Source organism: Elephantulus edwardii, unplaced genomic scaffold (genome assembly GCF_000299155.1).
Source record: "Elephantulus edwardii isolate Elephantulus edwardi_28Jun2011 unplaced genomic scaffold, EleEdw1.0 scaffold00063, whole genome shotgun sequence".
Classification (NCBI taxonomy): domain Eukaryota; kingdom Metazoa; phylum Chordata; class Mammalia; order Macroscelidea; family Macroscelididae; genus Elephantulus; species Elephantulus edwardii.
This window is the reverse complement of record NW_006399813.1, coordinates 487,062-513,685: the sequence shown is the minus strand read 5'-3', so window position 1 is coordinate 513,685 and position 26,624 is coordinate 487,062. Positions and strand designations below refer to the sequence as shown.

The following is a 26,624-nucleotide window of genomic DNA, read 5'->3' as shown; positions in this document are numbered from 1 at the left end:
AGTGCGCGCGCGAGAGCAGCCAGGCCAGCAGGGAGGCGGCGGCGGGCGAGGCTGCAGGCGGCCGGTGCGGTGGCCGAGCGGGGGCACAGGGCCGGCAGCAGGCGCGCCCAGCGTCCCCGGGCCTGGCCCACTTACCCCGAGCCACGGGCACACCCCGTCAGACCCGGGGCGGGAGGGTGGGGGTTCAGCAGGAGTAGGTCCGAACCGTGGAGGTCTCCAGTCTCTGCGCCCCCGCCGTCCCGGCTGGGAGCCGTCGGCAGCGCGGGAGAACAAGGAGCGGCGGGTTAGTGCGCGCACGCGCACGCGGGGCCCGGGCCGCGTTAGAGGAGCGTCAGCCCGCGGGGTGGGCGCAGCCAGCCTCCGGCCTCGCCCCCCGCCCTCCAGCCGGGTCCCGGGATGCCAGGGCATGGGCATCCCGGGATGCCCTCCGCATGGGCCCGGCCAGCTTGTCACTCACTCACCTTCAGGCATGATCTTCTTTGGCGGGGCCTGAGGCGGCTGCAGGGGTCCCAGCGTGGACACGCGGAAGCCAGCGGGGAGGGTCTCTGCGGAGGCGCTGAGCATACCGCCGTGGTGGTCCCGAGGCCGGAAGCGCTTCCTCCAGGAGGGCGCACGACGGAACACCTTGTCGTCCCCCTGCACGGAGGGGACAGGCAGAGGCCGGAGGGGCATGTAGCACTGCCACCCTGACTCCATGCCTGGAAGGATGGCAGTCCTGGCTGGTTCTAGGAACATCAGTCCCATTCCCTTGGAAAGAGGGGTAAAGTCCCTTTCCCTTCCTGGCCTTTGATTTTTTCCATCTGTAGAATGAAGGGGCTACAGTGAATGAATGATTCCTGAGGGCTCTTGTGGTGGTGGTGTTTATGTGCTTTCAAGTCAGTACCAACCCACAGCTGACCCTCTTGTAGGTTTGCTGAGGCTGTAAATCACACAGGAGGAAACTGCCTATCTTTCTCCAGCAGAGGAGCTGGTGAATTCAAACTGCTTGCCTTTGAGTTGATGGCACATCTCCTTACTCACTAGACCACGAGATGCTCTGAAATTCTGTCTTTAAGGGGAGTGAGGGTCGCCTCTAGGTGGACCTGTCACTTCACAGTTGAACTCTGCCCACTTCAACCTTCACAGACCTGGCTTGGAATACCCACTGATGTTTGTCCTCTCAGCTTCACACCATGATATGTGCCCCCTGGCCAGGTCCCCATAAACCCTTTCCTGCCTTTCTGGGGCCACAGTATGGCTACAGGCCCTGTATACTAGAAGAGTGTTCACGAGTCAGGTGGGCTCCTACCCTAGCCTTGCCATTTATCTACCAAGATAAGAGACCTCTCCAAGTTTCCATTTCCTTATCTGTTAAATACCGTAGTAACATTCTAAAACTTGTTGTGGTCCACGTGTGTCAGAGATGATAAGGATGGCACAGGCTAGGACGGGGCTCAAAATTATTGTTCACAGGGTCAACGGCCTATATCTCAGGCTGCTTTTCCCTCATGGGATCAAGTAAGAGCCACCTATGACAGCAGTGGCTCAGACAGGTGACCAATGAGAGACAGGCTCCTCCCAGGGGCATTGCCAGCAGCCCTCTGCTGTCTGCTCCTTCACCAATGCCAGCCAGTTCTCTGCCAAAGGACACACAGGGACATAGCCCCCACACAAGCAAACTGCCCAGTGAGCAAAGCAACCACAGTGGTATGCAAGGTAACCTGTAGTGAACAACTGCACATGGGTTTGACATCTTTGATACATAACATCCCCCAAACTTCAGGGTTCGTATGTGAGGAAAGCACACCTCCACAGATGGTGTATATTTCCAGACAGCACCCTGTCTACTGAGTGAGAGAGAGCAATTGTTCTACAAATGATGGGGTTTCCAACATGTTAAAATCAATTCTGGGAAAACAGGTAACACTTATACTAATGGCGTCATAGAGGAAGGCTTAGAAGTCTACACAGAGGCGACAGTGGGGGCTGAGGTGTGGAGAAAGTTGAAGCTGCACAGAAAATGGTGACCGGAAACAATGATCTAGATGAAGATGGAGAAGCTAAAAATAAACAGTCTGGGTTCTTTTTTAACTTTCTGGGAGCCAAGTCAGCAAAGGCATGCCTGACAACCAAGGGCAGACAATGTTAGAATGGGAACGTGAGCAGGGAGGAGGACTGGCGAGGAGAGGCCAAAGACGAAGAGGGGTTCATCCACAGGAAACAGCAGTGAGTGCAGCATGAGGGTGTGGGTGGGCAGGACGTGTCCAGACACAAGCCAACCAGAACTCCAGGGAAGGGTGACAAAGTCAAATGGCAGGGACGCTGAGAGAAAGGGAATAAAAAACTCTACTTTGATGTGAAGGCAGAAGCAAGATAAATGTCTGGATGATTATAAAATCTTGAGCCATGTGTTTGCCCTATCCAAATCCATCTTGAGGGGCAGTGACATTTAACTACCAGAGCACAGCCTCTCCCACAGACAGCCACCCTGTTGTAGGATGGGCTAGAGTCCCAGGGGCAGGCTGACAGCACTGATGAGATGGGGTTGGAGGGTCTGAGAGATAAAAGGTTATGATCACACAGATAATGGCCTTTAGGGGAAACTTCTGATGCCGGGTGGTCAGGTGAGTGAGACACAGAGGTGGGAGATACTGGATGTATAACATAAAGGAGCTGTTTTGGATTGAATTGTATTCCCCCACAAAATAGGTGTTGTAAATCCTAACCCTGTCCATTTAAGACCAAGATATGCCTGATCCAAGCCATGGTCTTTTCAACTGCTTGCTATGCATCTGAAAGTTGGATAGCAAATAAGGATGATAGAAGATGGATCAATGCCTTTGAGTCGTGTGGTATTAAGGAAGAGCACTGAATATCCCATTATCACTTGTTAATGCATCAGAGAGTTGGACGATGACTAGGGAGGATAGAAGGAGAACTGATGCCTTTGAACTGTGGTGCTGGAGAAGAGTATTGAATGTACCATGGACTGCTAAGAAAATGAACAGGTTCACCCTAGAGAGGGTTAAACCAGGCTGCTCTTTGGAGGCAAGGATTCTGAGGCTTCGTCTGACATACTTTGGACATGTTGCAAGGAGGGACCAGTCCTTAGAGAAGAACAACATGCTTGGGAGGGTGGAGGGACAGCGCAGGAGGGGAAGGCCCTCTATGAGGTGGATTGATTCAGTGACTGGGGTAATCGGGATGGGAGTGTCAGAGACAGTGCGATTGGCACAGGACAGAGCAGAGTTTAGGGCTGTTGTACATAGGGTCGCTATGAGTCACAAGCGACTCGACGGCACATAACAACAACAACAACTGAATATCCCGTGGACCATCAAGAGAACAAACAGTTCTACCCTTGAGAAAATGAAATCGGGGTGTTCCTTGCAGGCAAGGGTAGTGAAACTTTACTGCGCATACTTAAAGCATGTTAGGAGGGTCTTGGAGAGAGACATTATGCTTGGAAAAGTGGAGAGGAAGACCCTCAAAGAGATAGCGTGACACAGTGACTATAACAATGGGCTCTAGTATGCTGGAGATGGTGAGGATGGCACAGGTAAATCCAGGGTTCAGGGCTGTTGTTCACAGGATCACTATGAGTTATAGCCGATTGAATGACACATAACCACGTACCTGTGATTATAATCTCATTTGAAAAGAGGTGGTCCTTGTGATGTTAATGAGGTAGTATTGGCACAGGGTGTGTTTTGAGACAATCTCTTGAGATATAAACAGAGTAGTTTAAGCAAGCAGAGACAGAGGAAGATGCCAAGCAACTTAAAGAGGTATAGACCTTTGCCCATAATGGACAGAGAAAAAAAGCACTTTTTTTTGAGCCTTCTAAACTGTGAGACAGTGCATTTCTATTAATGAAAGCCACATATTTATGGCATTTCTGTTACTGCTCTCTCATTGGGCTTCTGAGGCTGCAAATCGTCCATCTTTCTCCTGAGGAGGAGCATTATGTAACAAAGACAGGGCTCTTCAGCCGCTGTTCAGGAATTTCATAAAGACTTCTCCCCAGTCCAGTGCTGCACAACAGCCTGGCCCTGCCAAGTCCCTGACATCACCTCTACCCCACTGACTTCCGATAGGTAATCTCAGGGAGAACAGAAGTCAAGAACTTCAACCAAACCATGGCCATATCCCCAAGACCTCTAATTCAGGGCAAGGTACTCACGTCATCCAGTTTCCGGTCTGTGCCCAAGGCCAGTAGGTTGTTGAACTCTCTTTCCATCACCTGGCGTGCCTGCAGTCATAGGATGAGAGAGAGAAAGGTGGAGGGACGATAGTTTATGATGTCTGTGCCACCTTTTACTTGCTTCCTTGAGCTCTAAGGGAAGATATTAACGGAGCAGGGCTTTGGTGCTTTTAGCCCATTAGGGAGAAGTACACCCTTCTGATATTACTCTTCAATCAAACCTCAGTGTCTTAGAAGTGAAACTATAAATTTAGGAGTCTTTCATATGGAGCAAATTACCAAAATAGACAATTTTTTTAAAAGTAGGATCACAGAACATAAGTAAAAACCTGGATCTATCTACTGGAAAGAAAAACACATTTTGTCCCCAAGGAAAAATCATGCCTTACCATCTCTAAGTTTATTAATGCCATTCATTTATAATTTTGTAATAGCAGGCCTATATAACAAAAGTATACAGCAGAAATACCAGAAAGAAGTGGATGCTGCTGTCCATGTGGAAGTAGTTTTAGAACTGGGTGATGAGTAAAAGCTGGAAGAGTTTTGATGTGTCTAATAATAGAAGCTTAGATTGTCTTGTTCATAGGGTTTGCAAAGGCCCGCTGTTGTCTCTGAAGTGGATGGCCAATCCTGCTTCTTAATCTGTCCTAATCTGGAAGCTTCACTGAAACCTGAAACACTTTGCTGAAATACTTAATTGGTACTGGCAGTCAAGAATCAAAAAATGTATTGCGTTGGAAAAAATCTGCTGTCAAAGACTTCTCCAAAGTCCTGGAGAACAGTGATGTCATTTTAAAGACTTCAGTGCATCTGATCCATGCCATGGTCTTTTCAGTTATTGGCTATGCACTGGAAAACTGGACAGTGACCAAGTATGACAGAAGAAGAATCAAAGCCCCTGAGTTATGGAATTGGAGAAGAGTTCTAAATATGCCATGGATTTCCAAAAGAACAAACAAGTAAGTCTTGGAGAAAGTGCAGCCAGAGTGCTGGGAGTGCAGGGAGACAAGGATGGGGAAGCTTCATTTCATATTCTTTGGGAATGTTGTTAGGAGAAGCTAGTCCTTGGAAAAGGGCATCATGCTTGGAAATGTGGAGAGGGTCAACGTAAGAAAGGAAGACCCTCAACAAAATGAAGTGACTCAGTGACTGAACAATGGGCTCAAGTCTATCAGAGACGGTGAGGAGGGCACAGCATAGGGGAGAGTTCAGCTCTGTTGTTCATAGGGTTGCTAGGAGTTGTAGTCACAACACTTAACAACAACAGATTAGCATGAAGAGTCTATTGGTAGAATTAAAGACAGAGGCAATTCTGATGAGGGCTCAGAAGGAAGTGAAAAGATGTGTAATACCAGAGATAGCACACACAAGCAGCAGCAGCTGAGAAACAATGGTAGCAGGACCAAGAGGCTGGTACAAGATGGTACAGGAGCCAAGGACTTTCAGGCGGGAGGCTTCCTAGCAAAGTGAGTTTATTCCAGGCACTTGTCAGGAGAGCCGGACTGAACTCAGAGGGAGAGAGGTGAGTGCCTGTCTCTGGGCAGAAGGTTTCCTGCAGAGTACAGTGCCTCTGGGCACTTATACAAAACAAAGCCACCGTCACTGATTCTGACTCAAAGCAACACTTCATTGGGTTTTTGAGGCTGTAAATCTCTATGGGAGAAAGCAACTAGTTAACGTGTTCAAAATGCGGACCTTTTGGTTAGCAGCCTGACACAGTATATACCACACTACCAAGGCCAGTGTGTTCTAACACTTGCCAGCACAGGGCAGAGGCCAGGCCAGCTCAAAAGGCCGAAGGGGCTGAGAGACAAAGGAACCAGGAAGCTGAAGAGCCAGGGAGCACAGGAAGCAAAGCTGTCTCCTCCTCAAAGGGTAGGGACACAGTCTCTGGGCCTCTGGGGTCTTCAAGGGTGGGATCCAGCCTGGTGGGTCTCACATGGTGTGGCTTAGCCCCCCTAGGTTTCAGAACTGCTGTTTACAAGTGCCAGGGGGATGAGGTTGTAACCACTGTCCAGAGCAGAGGGGAAATTAATACCACACCCAAAGGGAAGAATGGAGTCTGTGGGGACCAAGTGGGTGGGGTCACCACTCAATTAGACTAAGAGAATGAAGTCACCAGCATTCAAGAAGCAGAGCTGCTGTCTCAGACTGACAGGAAGGCAAAGCTGAAGCCCAAAGCAAAGGACAGTCTGCCCAGAATCCAGGCAGCATGACCAACCCTGCTGAGATGGTCTCAGAGAACAGAGGATTCTTTTCAAGCCCTGAAAGCTAATGTAAATTTAGCCATGTTCTTGCTGGTTTTCTGTTTTGTTATTAACTTGCATATTGCCACTGTTCCTCCTTTCCTTCTAACTTCTCCTGGTGGTAATGGAAATACCTACTTTGTGCCGGTTTAAGAGATCTGATGTAATATGACAGGATGAAAGTGTTTTGCATGTGGCAACTACAGGAATTTAGGGGACCAAAGAGTGGAGTTTCATGGATTAAAATGTGTTTCCCAAAGACAAGTGTCAGCTTGGCTGGGCAAGGATTCTCAATGGTTTGGCAGTTATGCAATAACATGATCATCTCCCATGATATGACCAGCCAATTACGTATAATAGGATTAAGACTGGAGGCAACCAGTTTACTCAGGTCACAGTCCTGATAAGATGTAAGAGCAGTTTCTTTGGAGTGTGGCCTGTGTCACCTTTTTGCTTACAAGAGATAGAAGCAAGCAGAGAGGAAGGGACATAACTACCACCAAGAAAGAGCCCAGAGTCAGGCACATTCTTAGGACCTGGGGTCACTGTGCTGGAAACGACCTAGACCCGGGGGAAGAATAATGCCACACATTTCTCTAGATCTCCCAGTGATGTGGATGTACAGTGAAAGGAGACAAGGACCTTCCCCTAAAGCCAACAGAGAGAAAACCTTCTCCAAGAGCTAAAGCCTTGTACTTGAACTTCTAGCCTCCTGAACTTTGAAAGAATAAATTTTGTTTGTAGAAGGCATCCATTTGTGGTATTTGGCTTAGCAGTAAGGAGCTGTGCTGCCAACAACCCTAAAGGTATGTGGTTCGAATCCCCCAGCTGCTCCACGGAAGAAAGATGGGCAGTCTCCTCCCATGTGATTTACTGCCTCTGAAAACCCACTGGAAGGTCGGTTATGAGTGTGGTGGCAATTTGTTGATACACAACAATAACAACAACAAGATAACTAATATACCAAAATAAGCACAAGAGACCACAGAAAGAAAACTCAAACTTAACGTTCTACTACTCCAAAAATTTACATCTGGAAGACTGTGCAGTCAGGGATACTGGGGACTCCTGACCTGAGTCATATTCTAAGCCTTTTGAATGTTTAACTTACTCAGAATTTTGGGAAATGCTAGAAACAGTTTTCAAAAAGGCTAAGCGATAGTTTGTTGTGTGTATCACTGCCTTGGAACCTTGTGTCGGTGCACAATTGTTTACCACTAAACCACAGAGCTCCCTATGAGGTCTTTTAACCACCTTTAATAAAAGATTCCATACTGGACATATACTGATTCCCCAAATAGCTAAGTATTAATGAAGGCTCAGGAAGGAAAAAAAAAGGCAGAAAGTGACAGAGAAGTGTCCTTGCTAGTGTTGATAGATTTACTGCTGTCTGCAAAACTGAATGCATTCAAAGAGAAGAAACGAGAGGACAAACAGGCCCGTTTCTATGTGGACGAGATGCACCACTGGGCTCCTTAATGGCAAGCTTTGTCATTGTTAAGAACCTGCTACTACATTGTAAACATCTGAAAAAGGGGAACAGGAACACAGTTTTCATGTATCCAGCTGACACTGCTCCTCTGGGTAGTGGAAGGTGAAGACAGCATGAATGAACTTTAGAAAGAAAGCTCTGAGTGAGGAGGAAGCTGGCAGGTGAGGTTTGAGGTCCCTATACAAGTGGAGAGAAAGTTCACTTGGGGGAAAAATCTAAACTCTTGTTAAAGAATGAGGGGATCAGTGCTCTCCAGTCAGGAAGGGCCCCTGGAGAGAACCTAGGGGACACGTGGCAGTGTGCTGCCATCACCTCCAAAAAACCAACACAGTTCCCAGCACTACAGATAATACAACCCTAACCCTAACACAAGCCAAAACACATCTGCTCCCAGAATAGGCCAGGCCATTCTGATGGCTGAATTTCAAGAGACCTGACAGCTGCAAACAGTCCAGACAAGGGCAGCTAAAAGGATCATGGGATGGAGGCGAGTCTATATGAGGAAAGGACTAAAGGAATTAAGGCCCCTCTGTCTGGAGAGATCAAGGCTGGGGGGCAGAAGCAGCACAATGAGGTTATAGAATCACAAAAGGTGAGAATTCCTCCATTACAAACACGCCCCCCACCAGAACCTAGCATATTAGAATGAGGTAGTTAGTTCCCTGGGGGACAGTCAGGACAAATACAATCCGGAAGTGCTTTCCACAAAAGGTACTGCACTTGCAGAATCCATTACCCACAGGAAGTTAGAAAGGCCAAAAATAGAAAGAGGTTCAATAGGAGAATTTCGATATTCTCAGATGACGGCTCTGTAATAATCATGAATGTCAGTTAAGAAGACATCTAATCTTGCATACAGCTGACAGGGAGACAAAGTTGTGATGTGGAGAGGACCTGAGCTGTTATTTCATCTACTCAGCTCTCTCAAGTCTTGGGGGTCCAGGAACATGTCCTCAGGGTAGCAGACTAAGGAGACATGGGCTCTCTGATCAGCTCCAGGCCCAAGGCTAGTTCTCCAAGAAGAGTGGGAGGAGACAGTGATGCACATGGCAAGTGTGTGGGCTAACACTGTGCCACCGGGCTCTGCATGTTAGGTCCTCAGCTATGCAAAAGGGTCACTTTGAGGGGTCTGAGGACACTGTGATCTCCTCTGGTACAGGTTTCAGGTTTCAGAAAGCTCCTACAAATCGCTAGGAGGAGGGGAGAGAAAAGGAAGCAGGACAGAGAGACTGCCGGAATCAGTCACAAGCAGGCCCACCTGGGTGTTCTGTGTGGGGATCTGGAGGACCAGGGCCAGTGTGTTATGGTCGAAGTTCTCATCCAAGGCCAGCAGGGCACCATGCACGCCACTCTCATGCAGGTTTCCTGCATAGTCCCGAAGCCCAATGGACTGGACCCAGTGAACCACCTGGTCGTTGGTCCAGACCAGCACATCTGGAAGGTGAGGGGGAGGAAAGAAAGTAAAACTAGATGACAGGTTAGTCAAGGCCTTTCTAGGGACAGTGAAATTATGCTAGCTCGACTCAGAGCCCCAGTGTGCCCTGATTTGATTCCTACACTTTCTATTTTCTGTGGCGCCTGGAGCTCCTGGAGGACCCCCACCCCTATTTCAGTTCAGCCCCGCCCTGCTGACCTGTGGCTTCTGGGTGGCTCTTACTGCAAAGCCCCTGCCTAGGTCATCTCCCTGCCCCATAGGTCAGGATGATGATGTTGTTGTTAATGAGTCAGAATCAACCCATAGCTGACCCTCCAGCAGTTTTCCAAAGGCAGTAAATCCCATGGAAGTAGACTGTCCATCTTTCTCCCAAGGAGCAGCTGGTGGACTCAGACCATGTACCTTTAGGTTAGCAGCACACGTCCTTTCCACTAAGCCACCAGAACTCCCTTCAGCTAGAAGAGCGCCCTTCTTACTCTTTCTGCCTTGCCTGCCTCTCACTAAGACTTCCCTGCCTCATGCAGCTTCTATGGGCTCATCTCACAGTCTGTTAGCATGGGCCAGGGGGATCACTGCATTTGTCCAGATGACAGGCACCTTCTGCTTTGTGGAGGAGGGGAAGAGAGTTCCAGCTAACGGGTAGTGGCTGGATTGTCTCCCTCACACGGCAGCATACCCTGAGCGTGGGCGATGTCTTCCCCGTAGACTGAAGCTCCCTAAGGCTGGGGCAGTATCTTCCCTCTGCTTGGGAACGTCCCTGACATACAGAATGCCTCTGTCTCTGCTCAGTCAGGGCAGGGGTAAGTGGGCAGGCCCTGGCCTCCAAGAAGGCCCTTGGCCCCTTTCCAAGAAGTGAGCAGCTTACCCTTGATCTCGTGCTGGCTCTCCTCCCGCCTCTTCTCCAGCTCCTTCCGGTCGTAGTTCAGCCTCTTCAGACACATGATGCCGTACTGAAGACTGGTTCTACAGGCACAAAGCACCCCTGAGTCCAAGCATCGGCGGGTCATGTTCCCCCTACACCTGGCCCACACCCAGCAATGGCCACGGCCTGTCCGAACTGCTCTTCCCGTTAAAGGGCACCTTTAAGTCATTCAGGCACACACTTCCACCCCAAGCCTACTTCTCCCTCTGCCTACCATGGTTTCCCTCAGTCCTGAATGATGGATGAAGGAAAATAAATATTCATTGGGTTGACAGTACAACTTGTTAGCATGAAGTCACCAGTGCTCCCTAAGGAAATACTCTTTGAGTGAAATCAACATGTCCCTTCCTCTCCAGGCTCTGTGCCAGTCACTAAAACTGTCATGCTCTGAGTCCTTTAAGACCATCACCTAAGTCAAAGGAGCAGCAAAACACCTTCCTTTTTAAAAAAAAATTAATCTTAATGAAAGTTTACAGAGACTTAGGGTTTCCAGTCGTTCACTGTTGAAAACGCCTTCCTTTGTATTTTCATAGCACTCAGCATCTTTGCAACGGCCTACAAGATGTCCCATGACCTGATTCCCTACCTGCCTGACCTCCCTGCCAAATATTCTCCCTCTCTCCCTCCAGCCCAGAGAGTCGGGTGGAGCTCCCCGATTAAAACAAGCTTGGAAGGAAGAGTGACATCCACTTCCATAACAGCTTGCCTCCGGAAACCCTATGAACCTGGAAAGAGGAAGAAAAGCATCCAAGCGTCGAGGACTCTCCTTCATAGGGTCGCTATGAGTCGCCTGCGACTCGATGGCACTTAACAACAACTCTGCTCCAGCCACACTGGACCCCCTCTGTTCCTCCAACACAGTGGGCACGTGTGACACTCACAGCTGGCAGTGCTCTTTGCACTGTTCTCTGTTACACTCTTTCCCCAGTTCGCTGTGTGGTCCTCTCCTTTGGCCCCTGTAAGTCAATTCTCAAATGTCACCTTACCAATCCAGTCCAATGTCACCTCTCTGATTTAAAACTAATCACCCTTAATACCCCTAACCCCGCATTCTCAACCCTTCCCGTTGGCAGATGCTGCCCACTCAGTTCTGACTCCTAGCATGTGAATATTCAATAGAATGGCACACTTCTCAGGCCTGGGCCAGACCTCACCACTTGGCTCAGTCCATCGTAGCAGCCACTGTTTTGAGAGTCTCCCTCTTTTTCCGGTCCTCTTGCTTACCAAGCATGCTGTCCTTCTCCAGGCACTGTTGTTGTGGTTGTTTTTGTTGTTGTTATTGGGTGCCATGAAGTTAACTCTGACTCCTAGCAACCCAATGCACAGCAGAATGAATCTCTCTCTGATCCTGTGCCATCCATACAGTCTCCGCTGGGCTTCAGTCCATTTTTGTAACTGTGTCAGTTCATCCCCTTCCTTGCCTTTGCTGACCCTTAACTTTCTCAGGCGTGACTGGTCTCTTGACGACATGTCTTAAGTACGTGAGAGGAATTCCGGCAGGACTTCCTGCAAGACGCATCTGTTCCTTCTTCTGGAAGTCCAGGGTAGAGTCAATATTCTTCACTAGCGTCATATTTCAAAGGCCTCAATTTTTCTTTAGTCTTCCTTATTTATTATCTTGCTTTACTATGTACAGGAGGTAAATTAAATACCATGGCTGGGGTAGCACACACCATAGTCCTCAAATCTTTGCTTTTTTAACACACTGAAGAGGTCTCTTATAAATCTGATTTACCCAATGTAATACATCATTGGATTTTTTTTAAACCATTATTTCCATGCATATCAATTGTGGATTGAAGTAAAATGAAATCCCTGATGATTTCAATTTCTTCTCTTTGTATCACGATGTTTCTCATTGATCCAATTGTGAGGATTTTTGTTTTCTTTATATTGAGGCACAATCCTTACTGAGGCTGATCGTCTCTGAACTTCATCAGTAGGTGCTTCAAACACTCTTCACAGTCAGTGAGAAAGGCATGTTATCTGTATAAAGTACACTGCTCATGAACCTTCTTGCAGTCCTGATGTGGCATTCTTCATGCAGTCTACCTCCTCGGATTATGAATTCTGATTCAGATTGAGTGATGCAGCACAACTTTTTAAATTTTGCGCCTTGCAGGATCACCATGTGACTGTTTAAAGGACTGCCTTTTAATCTATGTCCAGGCTCCACAAGAACAAAATTAATGGAATGGGAACTCCCATTCTTTAGAATGTTACTAGCAAAACCAGTTGTAGCAGCATGGAAATGACTTTCAATAACTTCACAAGAGGGAAGGATCTTCATCAGCAAAATCAACAACACACAGACAGGCGTGAGTTCAGACATGCCATCCACGCTCCACATGTTCCTTAATGATTCTTATATCACCCATTCCTCCCATTGCTCTCACTACTCAACCACTGGCTTCAATAATTCATTGCATTGCCCACACACTGGGGAAATGACAGGTTACAGCTCAGAATGGAAACACACAGGACACAATTCTTCAGTCAAGGAAGCTTCTTCAAGTGTGCTAGAAGGCAGGTCTTTGCTCTGTAGAAGCAAGGGTTCCAAAGCTCTTTTAGCTCTGCCATTTATGTGCCACCCCCATTCTGCCAGGAAGCCCAGGCCTAAAGGTGCTCAGCTCTATCTCCATGAGTCAACAGACCTAGACCTAGCTCAGTTCTATCTCAAACCAGTCTCTAGTCCTCTCCCACTTCTGCTGCCCCACCAGTGCTGCTATCTGGACTTCCACCTGGGCAGCCACCACATGTTGGTCTCACATGCCATCTCCTCAGTGCCACACCTCTTCCTCACTGGTTTCTGAAGAGATCTGAGGTGCAAAGAATATATTGTATTCTCTAGTTTGTTCTCCTTGACAGTAGCAAGATTCCTCCCTTTTCTCCTTCTGAGTCTCCTCAATTTAAGCCCGTTTTTGTTGTTGTTGTTATGTGCCCTCTAGACACTTGTGACTCATAGTGACCCTATGTACAACAGCCCTAAATCTTCCTCTATCCTCTACCAATCTTATTGTCTCTGACATACTTACCCTCATTACCCCAGTTACTGAATCAATCCATCTCAATGAGGGTCTTCCTCTGCTGCGCTTTCCCTCCACCCTCCCAAGCATGATGTCCCTCTGCAAGGATTGGTCCCTCCTGATAGCATGTTGAAATATGTCAGACAAAGCTTCAGAACCTTTGCCTCCATGGAGCAGCCTTATTTTACCCTCTCCAGGACAAAACTATTTGTTCTCCTAGCAGTCCATAGTATATTCAATACTCTTCACCAGCACCACGGCTCAAACACGTCAATTCTCCTTCTATCATCCCTAGTCATTGTCCAGATTTCTGATGCATAGCAAGTAATTGCAAAGACTATGGCTTGGATCAGGGGCACCTTAATCTCCAGACTGACATCATTGCTCTTCAGTACTTTGGAGAGGTCTCTGACAGCAGACTTTCCCTATGCAATTCATCTTTTAATTTCCTGGTTGCTGGTACCAAGAGTGCTGAAAGTGTTGACAGCCAAGCAAACTAAAAGCTGTGGAATGAAAAAACTGACCAATCCTTACATTAGCATTCTACACACCTTATTTGCGTAGGTTTAAGAGTAGACTAGCAGATACTGCCATTGAGACTGAGCCCTCAAATATGGAAACACAATGCTGGAGAACAGGAGTAAGCAGACAGCAACTGGAATGTGGAATGTGAGAACCATGAATGTAGGAAAACTGGCCTTGGAGGCAAGAGTTTTAAAGCTCCATTTCACATACTATGGGCATGTGGCCAAGAGGGACTAGTCCTTGGAGAAGGACATCATGCTTGGAAGGGTGGAGGGAGAGTGCAAGAGAGGAAGACCCCAGAGGAGATGGATTGACTTGGCAACTGGGGCAATGGGATTAGGTGTGTCAGAGTCAGTGAGACTGGCTCAGGATAGGACAGGGTTCAGAGCTATTATACACAGGGTCATTATGAGTCACGGTGATTCAAGAGCACATAACAACAACAACCTCAGTCATGTGATGAGAGCAACAGTGACTAGAAAAGTCATAATGAACAAATGACTACTGTACAGTTAGCCATAATTTGTTATGATTCATAGTCGAATGCCTTTACATAGTCAACAAAGCACAGATAAGCATCTTTCTGGTATTCACTGCTTTCAACCAACATGCATTCTTTTTAAATATATTCAATAAAGTTTTATTTTCATGTGATATTAATCCACCCATTGGCAATGAGTTGATTCCAACTCACAGTGACTCCATTGGGTTTCCAAGGCTGTAACTCTTCATGTGAGGAGACTGCCCATCTTTCTCTCAAGAAGCAGCTGATGGATTCAAAGAGCTGACATTCTGGTTAATAATGCAATACATAATGCATAACACCACTGGATCTTCTTGTGATATTCAATAATTTCCATAGTCTACTGGATCACTTTTGTTTTTATCAGGAACACGTATGGAACTCTTCCAGTGAATGCTTCCAGCAATGAGCCTATTTGCTGAAACATCACAACTGGTACTTTGTTCATTCTTGGAGCCTTATTTTCATCAGTGTCTTCAGTACATCTTAGAACTCTTCCTTCATTACCACTGGTTCTTGATCATAGGCTGAAAATTTTATTAAATGGTTGAGTACTAATCAATTCTTGTTGGTATATTGTTGTTGTCGTCCTTATCTACCATTGAGTCCAAAATAACCCATTGCTGCCTCCAGCAGGTTTTCAAAGGCAGTGAACCACTTGGGAGGAGACTGCCCATCTTTCTTCCACAGAGCAGCTGTCTGGAAGATTCGAACCATTTGTGTTTGAGTTGGCCGAACAATTTCTTACCACTAGGCTACCAGAACCTCTGCTTCCCTTCCATCTCTGTTAAATACTTCCCGTATCATTTACTATTTTGCCCATAGGATAATGCAACTTAAAACTTTAACTTATTTTCCTTCAGTCTTTCTGAAAAGTTCCTTGAAACAAATGAAAATGAAGATACAACATACCAAAACCTTTGAGATGTAGCTAAGGCATTACTCAAGGGTCAGTTCATAGCAATAGGCACAAACATAGAGAAAGGAAGAAGAGAAAATCAATGATCTAACTCAACACCTTCATCAATCGAAAAAGAACAACAATCTAATCCTGCCGCCCCCAGAAGAAAGGAAACGATAAGGCAAAGAGCTGAAATAAGTGAGACAAAAACCAGAAAAACAATTGAAACCATCAGTAAGACCAGGAGCTGCTTTTTGAAAGGGTAAATAAAATTGTCAAACCATTGGCAAATGTAACCAAAAAAAAAAAGAAGACAGATAACTCAATTAAGAAATTACAGAGGTGACATCACAACAGAACCAAATAAAATGAAATCCATAATATCAGAAAACTATGACAAGCTATACTCTGATAAATTTGAAAACCTAGAGGAAATGGACAAATTCCTTGAAATTTGTGTCCTATACAGATTGACATGGACAGATGTAGAATACTTGAACAGACCCATCACCAAAGAAGAAATTGAATAGGTCATAAAAAGACTTCCCCATAAGAAAAGTCCTGGACCAGATGGCTTCACAGCTGAATTCTACCAAACATTCAGAGACGATCTATCACCAAGTCTAATTTTTTTTAAAAAAAGGAATACTCTCAGAGTCAATCTATGAAGCAAGCATAACCCTAATACCAAAACAAGGCAAAGATATTAATTACCAAGAAAGAAAACTACAGACCAATAACTCTCATGAATAAAGATGTAAAAATCCTTAACAAAATCCTAGCCAATAGAATCCAAAAGCACATAAAAAATAATTCATCATGACCAAGTGGGATTCATAACAGATATGCAAGGATGGGTCAACATAAGAAAAACAATCAACATAATTCACCACAGTAACAAAGTGAATAACAAAAACCATATGATCTTAGCAATTGGTGCTGAAAAGGCATTTGACAAAATTCAACACCCCCTACTGATAAAGACACTCAGCAAAATAGGAATGGAAGGGAATTTCCTCTACATAGTAAAATATATATATGCAAAACCAAGAGCCAGTATCATTCTCAATGGAGAAAGATGAAAAGCATTTTCCTTGAGAACAGGGTCCAGACAAGGATGCCTACTGTCACCACTAATATTCACTCTTGTAGGAGATGTTTCCTAGGGAAAGATGACAAGAGAAGGAAATAAAAGGCATTCAGATCAACAAAGGGATGGTTAAACTATCGCTATGTGCAGGTGATATAACAGTGTAAATAGAAAAGCCCAAGGATTCAACAAAAAAACTGTTAGAGCTAGTAGTCCAATTTAGTAGAGTGGCAGGATATAAGATCAATATCCAAAAATCAGTGGTATCCCTCTACAGTAACAAAGAGAACTCAGAGAAGGAAACCAAGAAAGCAATACCAACTACAATAGCCAACTACAAATTAAGATACTTGGGTGTGAACCTAACTAGAGACGCAAAAAACCAGTACAAAGAAAACTACAGAATATTTTGGCGAGACACAACGAAAGACCTAAATAAATGGGAAAATGTTCCCTGTTCATGCATAGGAGGACTCAATATTGTGAAAATGACAATTCCACCAAAAGTAATCAACATGTTCAATGCAATCCCAATCCAGATACCAAATTCATTTTTTAAGGAGATCATAAGGCATATTGTCAAGTTTATTTGGAGAGGAAATAGACCTATTTTTTATATGATCTCTAAATTAGCTCTATGAGGAGAAATGTGGGGTCAAGATTGGTGGAAGATCTATCAACAATTGGCGTTATGCAGATGACACAAACCTGCTTGCTGAAACTGAGGAGGACCTGAAGTGCTTGCTGCAGAGGGTCAAGGACTGCAACCTTCAATATGGATTGAGGCTCAATGTCAAGAAGACAAAGATTCTCACCACTGGACCAATTGCCAGCATCAGGATAGATGGTGAAGAGATTGAGATTGTTTATAGCTTTAGTTTGTTTGGCTCCACAGTCAACACTCTTGGCACCAGCAGCCAGGAAATTAAAAGATGCCATGGGAAAGTCTGCTGTTAGGGACCTCTCTAAAGAACTCAGGAGCAACGGTGTCTCTCTGGAGACTAAGGTGCGTCTGATACAGACCATGGTCTTTGCAATCACTTGTGAGGCGTCAAAGAGTTGGACAATGACTAGGGAGGATAGAAGGAGAATTAATGCCTTTGAGCTATGATGCTGAAGAAGAGTATTGAATGTACCATGGACTGTCAAGAAAACAAACATTCATCCTGGTGAGGGTTAAACCAGGAGGATCCTTGGAGGCAAGGATCCTGGGGCTTCGTCTGATATACTTTGGATATGTTGTAAGGAGGGACCAGTCCTTAGAGAGGGACATCATGCTTGGTAGGGTTGACAGCACAGGAGAGGAAGACCCTCTATGAGGCGGATTGATTCAGTGGCTGGGGTAATCGGGATGGGTGTGTCAGAGGCAGTGCGATTGGCACAGGACAGAGTTTAGGGCTGTTGTACATAGGGTCGCTATGAGTTGCAAGCGACTCAATGGCACATAACAACAACAAGTTAGCAGGGAATATATGGTCATACTTTCTCATTGGCAGGTTTTAATTTTCTCTAGTTTCATCTTGAACTTGTTGTTATGTACCATCAAGTCACCTGTGCCTCATAGTGGCCCTATGTACAATAGCTCTGAACTCTGCTCTATCCTGAGTCAGTCCGTCTCCAACACACATAGTGTTATACACACAAACATATTAAACCAGTTACTTTGTCAATCCATCTTATCTAGGATCTAATACATTTTCCCTCCACTCTTCCAAGTATGATGTTCTTCTCCCTCCTGGCCACATGTCCAAAATATGTGATATGGAGCTTCCAAATCCTTGCCTCCAAGGAGCCTGGTTTCACCCTCTCCAGGATAAACCTGTTTGTTCTCTTGGCAGTCCATCCGTACAATGGACATATTTAATACTCTTCTCCAGGACCACAACTCAAAGGCATCTATCATCTTTGGTCATTATCCAGCTCTCTGATGCATAGCAAGTAATTGTGAAGACCATCACCTGAATCAGGCATACATTAGTCTCCAGACTGACATTGTTGCTCTTCAGCCCTTTTGAGAAGTTCCTAATAGCAGCTTTCTCCAGTATAATTTGTCTTTTGATTTCTTGACTGCTGGAGCCAAGTGTTGACTGTGGAGCCGAGCAAGCCAAAATTGTTAACAACTTCAAGCTCTTCTCCACATAAAATAATAATAAAGAACTTATATATGAGCAATTGAAGGTCTATTTCATTGGCAGATCCTGGTTTTGTTCTAACTAATAATATTTAATTTCTCCATCATCTCTTTCCACATATAGAGAAGATTTGACTCCTGTGGATTCCATTTGCTAAAGTTTACTTGTATCTTCACCATTTATGCTATTGAGACAAAGGTATTTGCAGTGAATAAGTCAATGGCCTTACAAACTTCTCTCATGCGATCTCTGGCATTGATTCTATCACCAAGGCCATTTTTTCCCAATTGTAGAAGTTGACTAATTTTCTTCATCTTTGGCATTAGTGATTGGCAAATACATTGGAAACATGGTGTGGTCTAATTTTCCCCCAGCACTTTATATAACTACACAGACACATACCAGTTGCCATCAATTTGACTCCCAAATTACCAAGGCCCCGTGTGTAATTCTGAAGTAGAACTGTACAACAGTACTCCACAGGGTTTTCAATGGCTGATTCTAACAAAGTAGACAGCCAGGCTTTTCTTCCAAGGCATCTCTAAGTACACTCAAACCTCTAACCATTAGACTAGCAAACTTATTAACTATGTGCACCACCCAGGGACACACACACACACACACACACACACACACACACACTCTCCATTCTGTGTGTGTGCGTGTGTGTATCCCCATCCATCCATCCCATGGACTGCCAAAAGAACAAACAGGTGTATCTTGAAGAAAAGTACATCCAGAATGCTCCTTGGAGACAAGAATGACAACGCGTCATTGCACATATCTGGGGACTTTCTGTTACAGTAGCAGTAGGAAACCAAGACACACATAGTGAAAAATATAAAGGTCTTAAAATCAGATCAAACTGGGTTTGAATGCCAGCCCTGTCCCTAACAAGTTATGCAGCCCTTAATCTCTCTCAGCCTCCTTTTCCTCAGAGGTGAGATGGGGTCACGCCTCTCTTGCATGGTTGCTGTAGGGATTTGCTTTGAGAATGTATAGACGTGCTCGCTGCAGCTCCTGGAACACCACTAAGTAAATGGAATCAGTACTGGGATGCTTCTGATTAATGCATGTGTCTGCTCTCTCTCCTCAAGACAGAAGCTCCTCAGAGGACACCTGCTTGTCAGTGTATTTTTGCTCTAAGGAAGAGAGCTCTCAAGTGGGTGCCATGAGATAAAGGTCTTAATCTCATTCCTGAACCACCTGGTTGAGCGGCTAACTCAATTAACCTCTACTGGACTTGCTTTCCTCAACTGTAAAATCAGCTATTAAAAATCCCTTTCCCATTCAAAAGAATGATTTGAAAAGACTTTCTAAAGACATAATATGTTTATAATGTGTTAAGGAGTGGGGGAAAGCAGGTGCCTATGTAGTTATGGTGATGAATGTGAAAACACTTTAGAGGCTCTGAAGTACCCAGGCTGTGGAGCTGATGGCGGCTGTGTAACTGGGAACCTGGCATTCTCTCCCCGAGGACGGGAGAGACTTTCCATAATGCTGCGGCAGGGGTTGGGATGACAGACTTCCAGGAGCCCAGGCATCTCCCGGCTCAGAGGGGAGAACTGGCCCTTCTCCCGGTCCTATCAATCAGTGGGAGGGACAGGTGCAGCTGGGCTGGCAAGCTGCTAGGAGAGATGCAAGATTCCCTTTCAGTCCCAGTGGTAACTGAGGGATGGTGTGAGGGGGGAAACACAGGCTTCCCTCACAAATCAGCCCTCCTGCCTCTGCCAGGCAGGCTGAGAGTCCCAGGACATGCAGCTGTAAGGTGTGGTGACACGAGCACTGAACATGGAGTCAGATTAGGTTCCACCATCATTCTAAAGCATCCCAGTTTTGCCTTTCATGCCTCTATCTCCTTATCGATAAAATGGAAGACTAACTAGATCCTATGTGGGGCCTTGGCTATTCCATGGTAGAATTATCACCTTTGATGTGGGAGAACCCTGCTTTGAATCTCAGTCAATGCACAAGGCTACCAACTGTCTGTGGGTGGAGGCATGCATGTTGCTAGGGTGCTGAACAAGTTTTAGGGGATCTTCCAGACTGGAGTGTCAGTAAAGGACTTTTAAAATTGGCTTTTCTATTAATTGTGTTAGTCCCCTCTGGAGAAATGGTCTCCAGCTACCTTAATTACAGACACATGGTCTTACAAATTATCAACAGCTATGAAACCAATATAAGAGAGACCTTTCCCTTCCAGAGAGAGAGAGAGAGAGAGAGAGAGAGTGTGTGTGTGTGTGTGTGTGTGTGTGTGTGTGTGTGTAGACACCAATACAGGAGCGAATTGTGACTTGCTGACTTAGTTCAAACTTCTGGAGGATGAGAAGTTGTCTGGACTGAGAAATTATATACTGTGGTTTAAGCATCCAGCCTGGCCCACTGTTCACCAGTTTCTGCAAGATCAGTCTTTATACCTGCAGTCATGTAAGTCATTCTTCTGACCACCCTGAGTCTCTGGGGGGACATTCTAGCAAACCACCTTTCATTCTATGAACCCAAGGGACATAGGGGAACTGGCCCAAGGAAATGATGATGTTAGAAATCATGGACTTATATAGCAGGTTAAGCACTAAGGGCTATGTTGAGTCAAGATTTCTTAGAACTGGTCTACTGCTAATCTTACCAGTTTGAATTATAAAAACACACATCAAGCTAGGCTAGGAAGAAAGGCTTGGATATGTCCTTCTCAAACAGCCAATGAAAAGCCCTATGATGACAACTGTCTGATCTGCAACCAAACACAGGATGGCACAGGGCTGGGCAGGGTTTCAATCCAAGAGACGTGGAGTTGCCATGCGACAGGGCAGGCTCCAGCCTCCCCTCCACATTTCCTTTCAAGGAGGAAGGTCTGTCCCTTTGGGGATGTAACTTTCTAGTAAACCTTTCTTTACAACATTCTACCTTTAAAAAACCTCTAAAAATCCATTCGTTTGTGGTTGGACATTTTGGCTGTTACCATGTTCTTGCGATGGTGAATTATGCTGCTATGAACAATGGTATACCAATCTCTGTTTGTGCCTCAGTTCTCATTTTCTCAGGGTATATTTCAAGTAGTGGAATAGCTGGGTCATATGGAATTTCTATGTTCAGCTTTATGAGGATACACCAGACTGCCTTCCAGAATGGTTGTACCATTTTACAATCCCACCAACAATGTATAAGAGCTCCTATCATGCCACATCTTCTCCAACATTTATTACTTGCTGTTCTGTTAAACTTTGCCACTGTTAATGGAGTACAATGGTACCTCACTGTGGTTTTGATTTGCATCTCTCTTATTGCCAGTGATTTAGAACATTTCTTCATGTGTCTGTTTGCCCTTCAAATATCTTCCTCTGTGAAAATTCTTTCCTTTTCTTTTACTCATTTTGTAATTGGGTTATGAGTCTTTTTCTTGTGGAGGCCCAGAAATATTCTGTAAATTTTTGGTATAAGACTCTTGTCTGAGATGGTATTACCAAATGTTTGTTCCCAGTCTGTAGGAAACAGCCAAAATGTCCAATCACAAACAAATGGATTGAGAAATTGTGGTATACTCACACAATGGAATATTATGCAGCATGCAGGAGCAATGATTTTGTAAATTATTACCTGATTTGGGAGGGACTGGAGAGCATTATGCTGGGTTAACTAACTCAGTCCCACAAGGATAAATATTATATAAAACCATTATTGTAGAATGAGTATAAGGATCCAAGAGGGATGGGAGAGGATAGAAGCAGAGGGATGAGGATGTGCAGGGGGAGTGGGGGTTAATGATGGGGTTGTACAATTTGATGAGGGTAGGGTAAGGGAAATGAGGGAACTTGAAAGAATTTGTTCTTAAAGACAATGTATTAGAATTTTGTAAATAAACTAGCAGAAAATGGAAAAAAAACAAAACTAAACTAAAAAAACCCAATAACAAGATCCCATCGATATTTAACCTCCTGTAGTCGGAGTTGGAAAGAGTAAGGGAATCCACAGAGGGCTGGAGGAACCTTGAAAAGCCACACAAAGAAAAATATTTCACTCAAATTGCAGCCTATAGATGGTAAAAGGGAATTGTTAATGTGTCAGCTCCTGGTAGCAGCACGACCCCTGCTTGCTCCCTACTCAAATGCCATCCAAAGCCAAGCATGGAGCATAAATAGCTCAGGAGATTGCAAGGACATGTGGCTTCCTACCCCGCCTTTAGGGGCTGTGCTCTTCAGCTGGCAGCTTCGGTGCTAGAATGTGTTGACAGAACTTTCCAGTTTTCAAGAAAATCCAGAAATCCAGAATTTTGTGTCAAATCTCCTAGTGTTTGAATACTGGCAACTAAATTCGTAATTCTTCAAACACTGTGTCAGTCAAACATAGCACATCTGTGGGCCAAATTCTGCCCACGGGTGCCAGTTTGGGACCTCTGCCACAGCCCCTTCTAAGCAGCTCTTTCCAGCACAGAGGAGGAGAAGAGTGGATGACATCCTATACAAAATAATATGGGCGTAAAACAGAAAATCTTATCTGGGGTGCTGACAGGCAAAGCCCAGAAAGACCTTTAGCCTCAACTGAGAAGTCCGTTCCCTCCACCTCTTGCCATAGACACATGGCAAGCCCACACACGTCCCAGCAGAACTGCTCCACAAAGTTGTCAATGACTGGTTAACCAGAAGTAGCCTGCCTGGCCTTTCTTCTAAAGTGCTTTGGGTGAATTCGAACCTCCCACCTTTTGATTATCAGTGAAGCACACTTATTTTCACCACCCAGAGACTCCAGAGGGGACTGAAAGACAAACTCAGATCATTACAGTTGAGCTGGAACCAACTCAAAGCCCATCCTTAAACAGTCTCGATTCTGGAAAGCGCATGGGAGGGGACTGCCCATCTTTCTCCCATGGAATTGTTGGTGGATTCAAATATCCAGACAGACTTGGCCTTTGGGTTAGCAGCACAACCTCCATGTCCTACACCTGTAGGGCTAAATTAGATGTTGGGTTCAGCGTGAGTCTTCTTAGGTAAACATATTGTTGTTATGTGCCATCGAGTTGGAACCTACTCATAGTTGACCCTCCCTCCAGTGGGCTTTCAAAGGCTGTAAACCGCCTGGGACCACTCTCATGCAAAGACACTGCCCATCTTTCTCCTGCAGAGCAGCTGGTGGATTTGAACCATCTGTCTTTGGGTTGGCAGCCTAACTCCTTACCCACTAGACCACAAGTGCTCCTATAAAGTAAACAAAGACAAGCTCAAATACTAGGCTACCAAGCCAAAAACTAGGGAGCTCCAGTGGCCTAGTGGTAAGAAGCTGCACTGCAATCCCAAAGGCATGCAGTTCAAATCCACCAGCAGCCCCACATGAGAAGATGGGCATTCTCCTTCTATGTGATTAACTGCCTCTGAAAGCCCAAGAGAGGGTCAGCTAAGGTACATGACAACAACAGAAAGACTAGTAGTGAAACTACCCAGGGGGGAATTCTGAAAGAAGGGAGAAATTACTTTTTACATTTGAAGAATGAGAGAAGTGTAAATCAAATCCTCAAATTTCCTCAGAGACCAAGATTCAGCAGAGGAGATGTTATCAACAGGGAGAGTGGTGACTACCCAGAACAGGCCACAGGAAGAAACGAAGGCACCTCTATTGCTGGAGTCAGAGCTGGAGGAGACCCCTGAGGGGTGGCCCCAGGCCCCCGGTGTGCTCACCGATGGAAGCTGTCTACCATCTTCAGGTGGACACGCAGGTCCTTCTTGGTGAGGTGGTCCAGCATGCGGGCGTCCACCAGGCACTCCATGAAGTAGCTGCGGTACTGGGGGAGCCCCAGGCTGGGGAGCCATTCATTCCCAATCCATTCGTGGTTCATGTCCCCATAGGCCAGGGTCTGAGGAAACAAGACGGGGGAGAATAGCAGTGATAGCAGCCTGCAGCACACGAGCCCAGCAAGGGAGAAGCATTAGTCCGCCTCTGCACAGAGGCAAGGAGGGAAGTTCAAGAATATTTCAGCTGATTTCCACTAATAGCATGGTAGTGGGGGGAGGATGGGAAATTTAGTTGGAACTTTTTAAGATCTTAAAATGATAAAATCCCATGCACATATCAATTATCTAATGAACTAATGAGCAGAAGCAATTACCAGAGTCAGAAAAGTTTTCAACCTGAACTTGGAAGAAATTAGACTTCTCCTTCAACTCGAGGGAATTAGACATCTAAATGACTGCTGTGTTCAGTTTGATCCTCTTAGGGTAAACATAGAGAATTCAGGACGTCCAAAGGCAAGTAGGCTCTGATGGTCTAGTGGTAAGGAGTCGTGCTGCCAACCCAAAGGCACATGGTTCAAGCCTACCAGTTGCTCCAAGGGGAAAAGACGGGCAATCTCCTCCCACGAAATCTGTAGCCTCTGCAGGGTCAGCTGGCTTGATGGTACATAGTGATAGCAAAGGCAAGGAATGACATTCTTTCTGGGCAACAGATAATATGGAATCTTCCTGCCACGTCAGGAACGCATTTGTGATGTACAATAGACATGCCTTGCTGATCCTAGATGTCCTGCTGAGCCCAGAGGACAGGCTGTGATACAGGGGACATGTAGAGAGGGAGAGGACAGCTGGTGTGGTAGAAAAAGTGGTCTGTGCCTGAATAGCCAGTACCCCACTCCCTATTCCTGGCCATGTATCTACTTCAGTTCTCCGAGCCCTTTCCTTTCCCCACCCTCCCTCTCTTTTGCTGGCTCCCACAGGGCAGTTCTGCTCACACTTCGTCTTTTCAGAAGCATCCTGACTACCCCATCTTTAGAAAGCTTTCATTTCAACAGTGACGGTCCATCACTCTCTGTCCTCTTCCCCTACTTATTCTATTTTCTCTTAAATTACCTTTTTATTATGGTGTGAGTGAAAGTTGAAAAAAAAACAAAAGTTGATAAAACAAATTTGTTTTCCATTCACACCCATTGTGTTCATGAGGACTGCAATCCCTACAGCGTGGCAGCACACCTCCTGAGGCCATTTGGCTTCCTCATTTCCATTCATCTTTCTTTCCTGTCCTTTCCTGCCTTCCCTGGGCAAATGCTGCCCTTTTGATCTTGGATGGACGATTATTCTAAGGAGTGTACTCCTCCCTCGTGTAATCTGTTTAGTTTATCATTCCATCTCTTGTTTTCCTGAAAGTTGAATCTGGAGGTGATTTCAGATCCAAGCTTAAAGGGTTCCTAAGGGTTATTGCATCTCAGTGCTAAGGAAACAAAGATTCTTAGCTGGATCAACAGGCAACATCATGATAGATGGAGAAAAGACTGAAACTGTCAATAACTTCATCTTACTTGGATTCACAATTAATACCCTCAGTACCAGCAGTCAGGAAATAAGGAGACAAATTGCACTGCAAAGTCTGCAGTTAGGGACCTCTCCAAATTGTTAGGGAGTAACGAAGTCAGTTTGAGGACTAAGGTGCAACTGACCCAAGCCACGATCTTTTCAATCACTTGCTGTGCATCTGAGAGCTTCACAATGAATAAGGATGACAGAAGAAGAATAAGGATAAAAATAAGGATGACCTTTGAGCTGTGGCGTTTGAGACGAGTAATGAACATCCCATGGATGGCCAAAAGTATAAAGTGTCTTGGAGAGGCTACAGCCAGAGTGCTCTTTGGAGACATAGATGATAAAGCTTCACCTCACATACTTCAGGCATGTTGCCAGGAGGGGCTATTCTTTGGAGAAGGACATGATACTCAGGAAAGGTGGAGGGGCAGCAAAGGACAAGTAGACCCTTGACCAAGTGGATTGATACAGTGACTGCTCCAATGGGCTCTTGTGGGTCAGAAAGTGTGGGGATAGCACAGGACAGAACAGGGTTCAGACCTTTTGTTCACAAGGGTGGCTATGAGTCGTACTTGACTCGATGGCACCTAGCCACAACAAGGGCCAAAGAGTGCACCGATTTCTGTTACAGTTCTTGCTCTGCATCAAGTCAGAAATGACCGATAGCTGAGCCTCCCTCCAGCAGGTATTCAGAGGCAGTAAATCACACAGCAGATTTATGTCATGTGCAGCAGCTAGCAGATTTGAACTACGTATCTTTGGGTTGGCTGCACAGCTCCTTACCACTAAGCCACCAGAGCTCGCTTATCAGATTAGCAAGAACGATTTTTTTCTTTTAATAATTATGATTTTTGTTCCACATATCTCTCCCA

At 45.5% G+C, this 26,624-nt stretch overlaps 1 protein-coding gene across 2 annotated transcripts in view; it reads right to left on the bottom strand.

Moving 5' to 3' along the window:
- Nucleotides 1-26,624, bottom strand: part of PPFIA4 (protein tyrosine phosphatase, receptor type, f polypeptide (PTPRF), interacting protein (liprin), alpha 4) — a 60,515-nt gene that overhangs the window by 914 nt on the left and 32,977 nt on the right. For both annotated transcript variants that reach the window (XM_006887880.1, XM_006887881.1), the window contains 5 exons: nt 24,142-24,317; nt 10,222-10,319; nt 9,180-9,355; nt 4,163-4,231; nt 462-636 (listed from right to left, as the gene is read on the bottom strand). In XM_006887880.1, the coding sequence (XP_006887942.1) occupies nt 462-636; nt 4,163-4,231; nt 9,180-9,355; nt 10,222-10,319; nt 24,142-24,317 (694 nt within the window). The remainder of the gene's footprint in view (nt 1-461; nt 637-4,162; nt 4,232-9,179; nt 9,356-10,221; nt 10,320-24,141; nt 24,318-26,624) is intronic.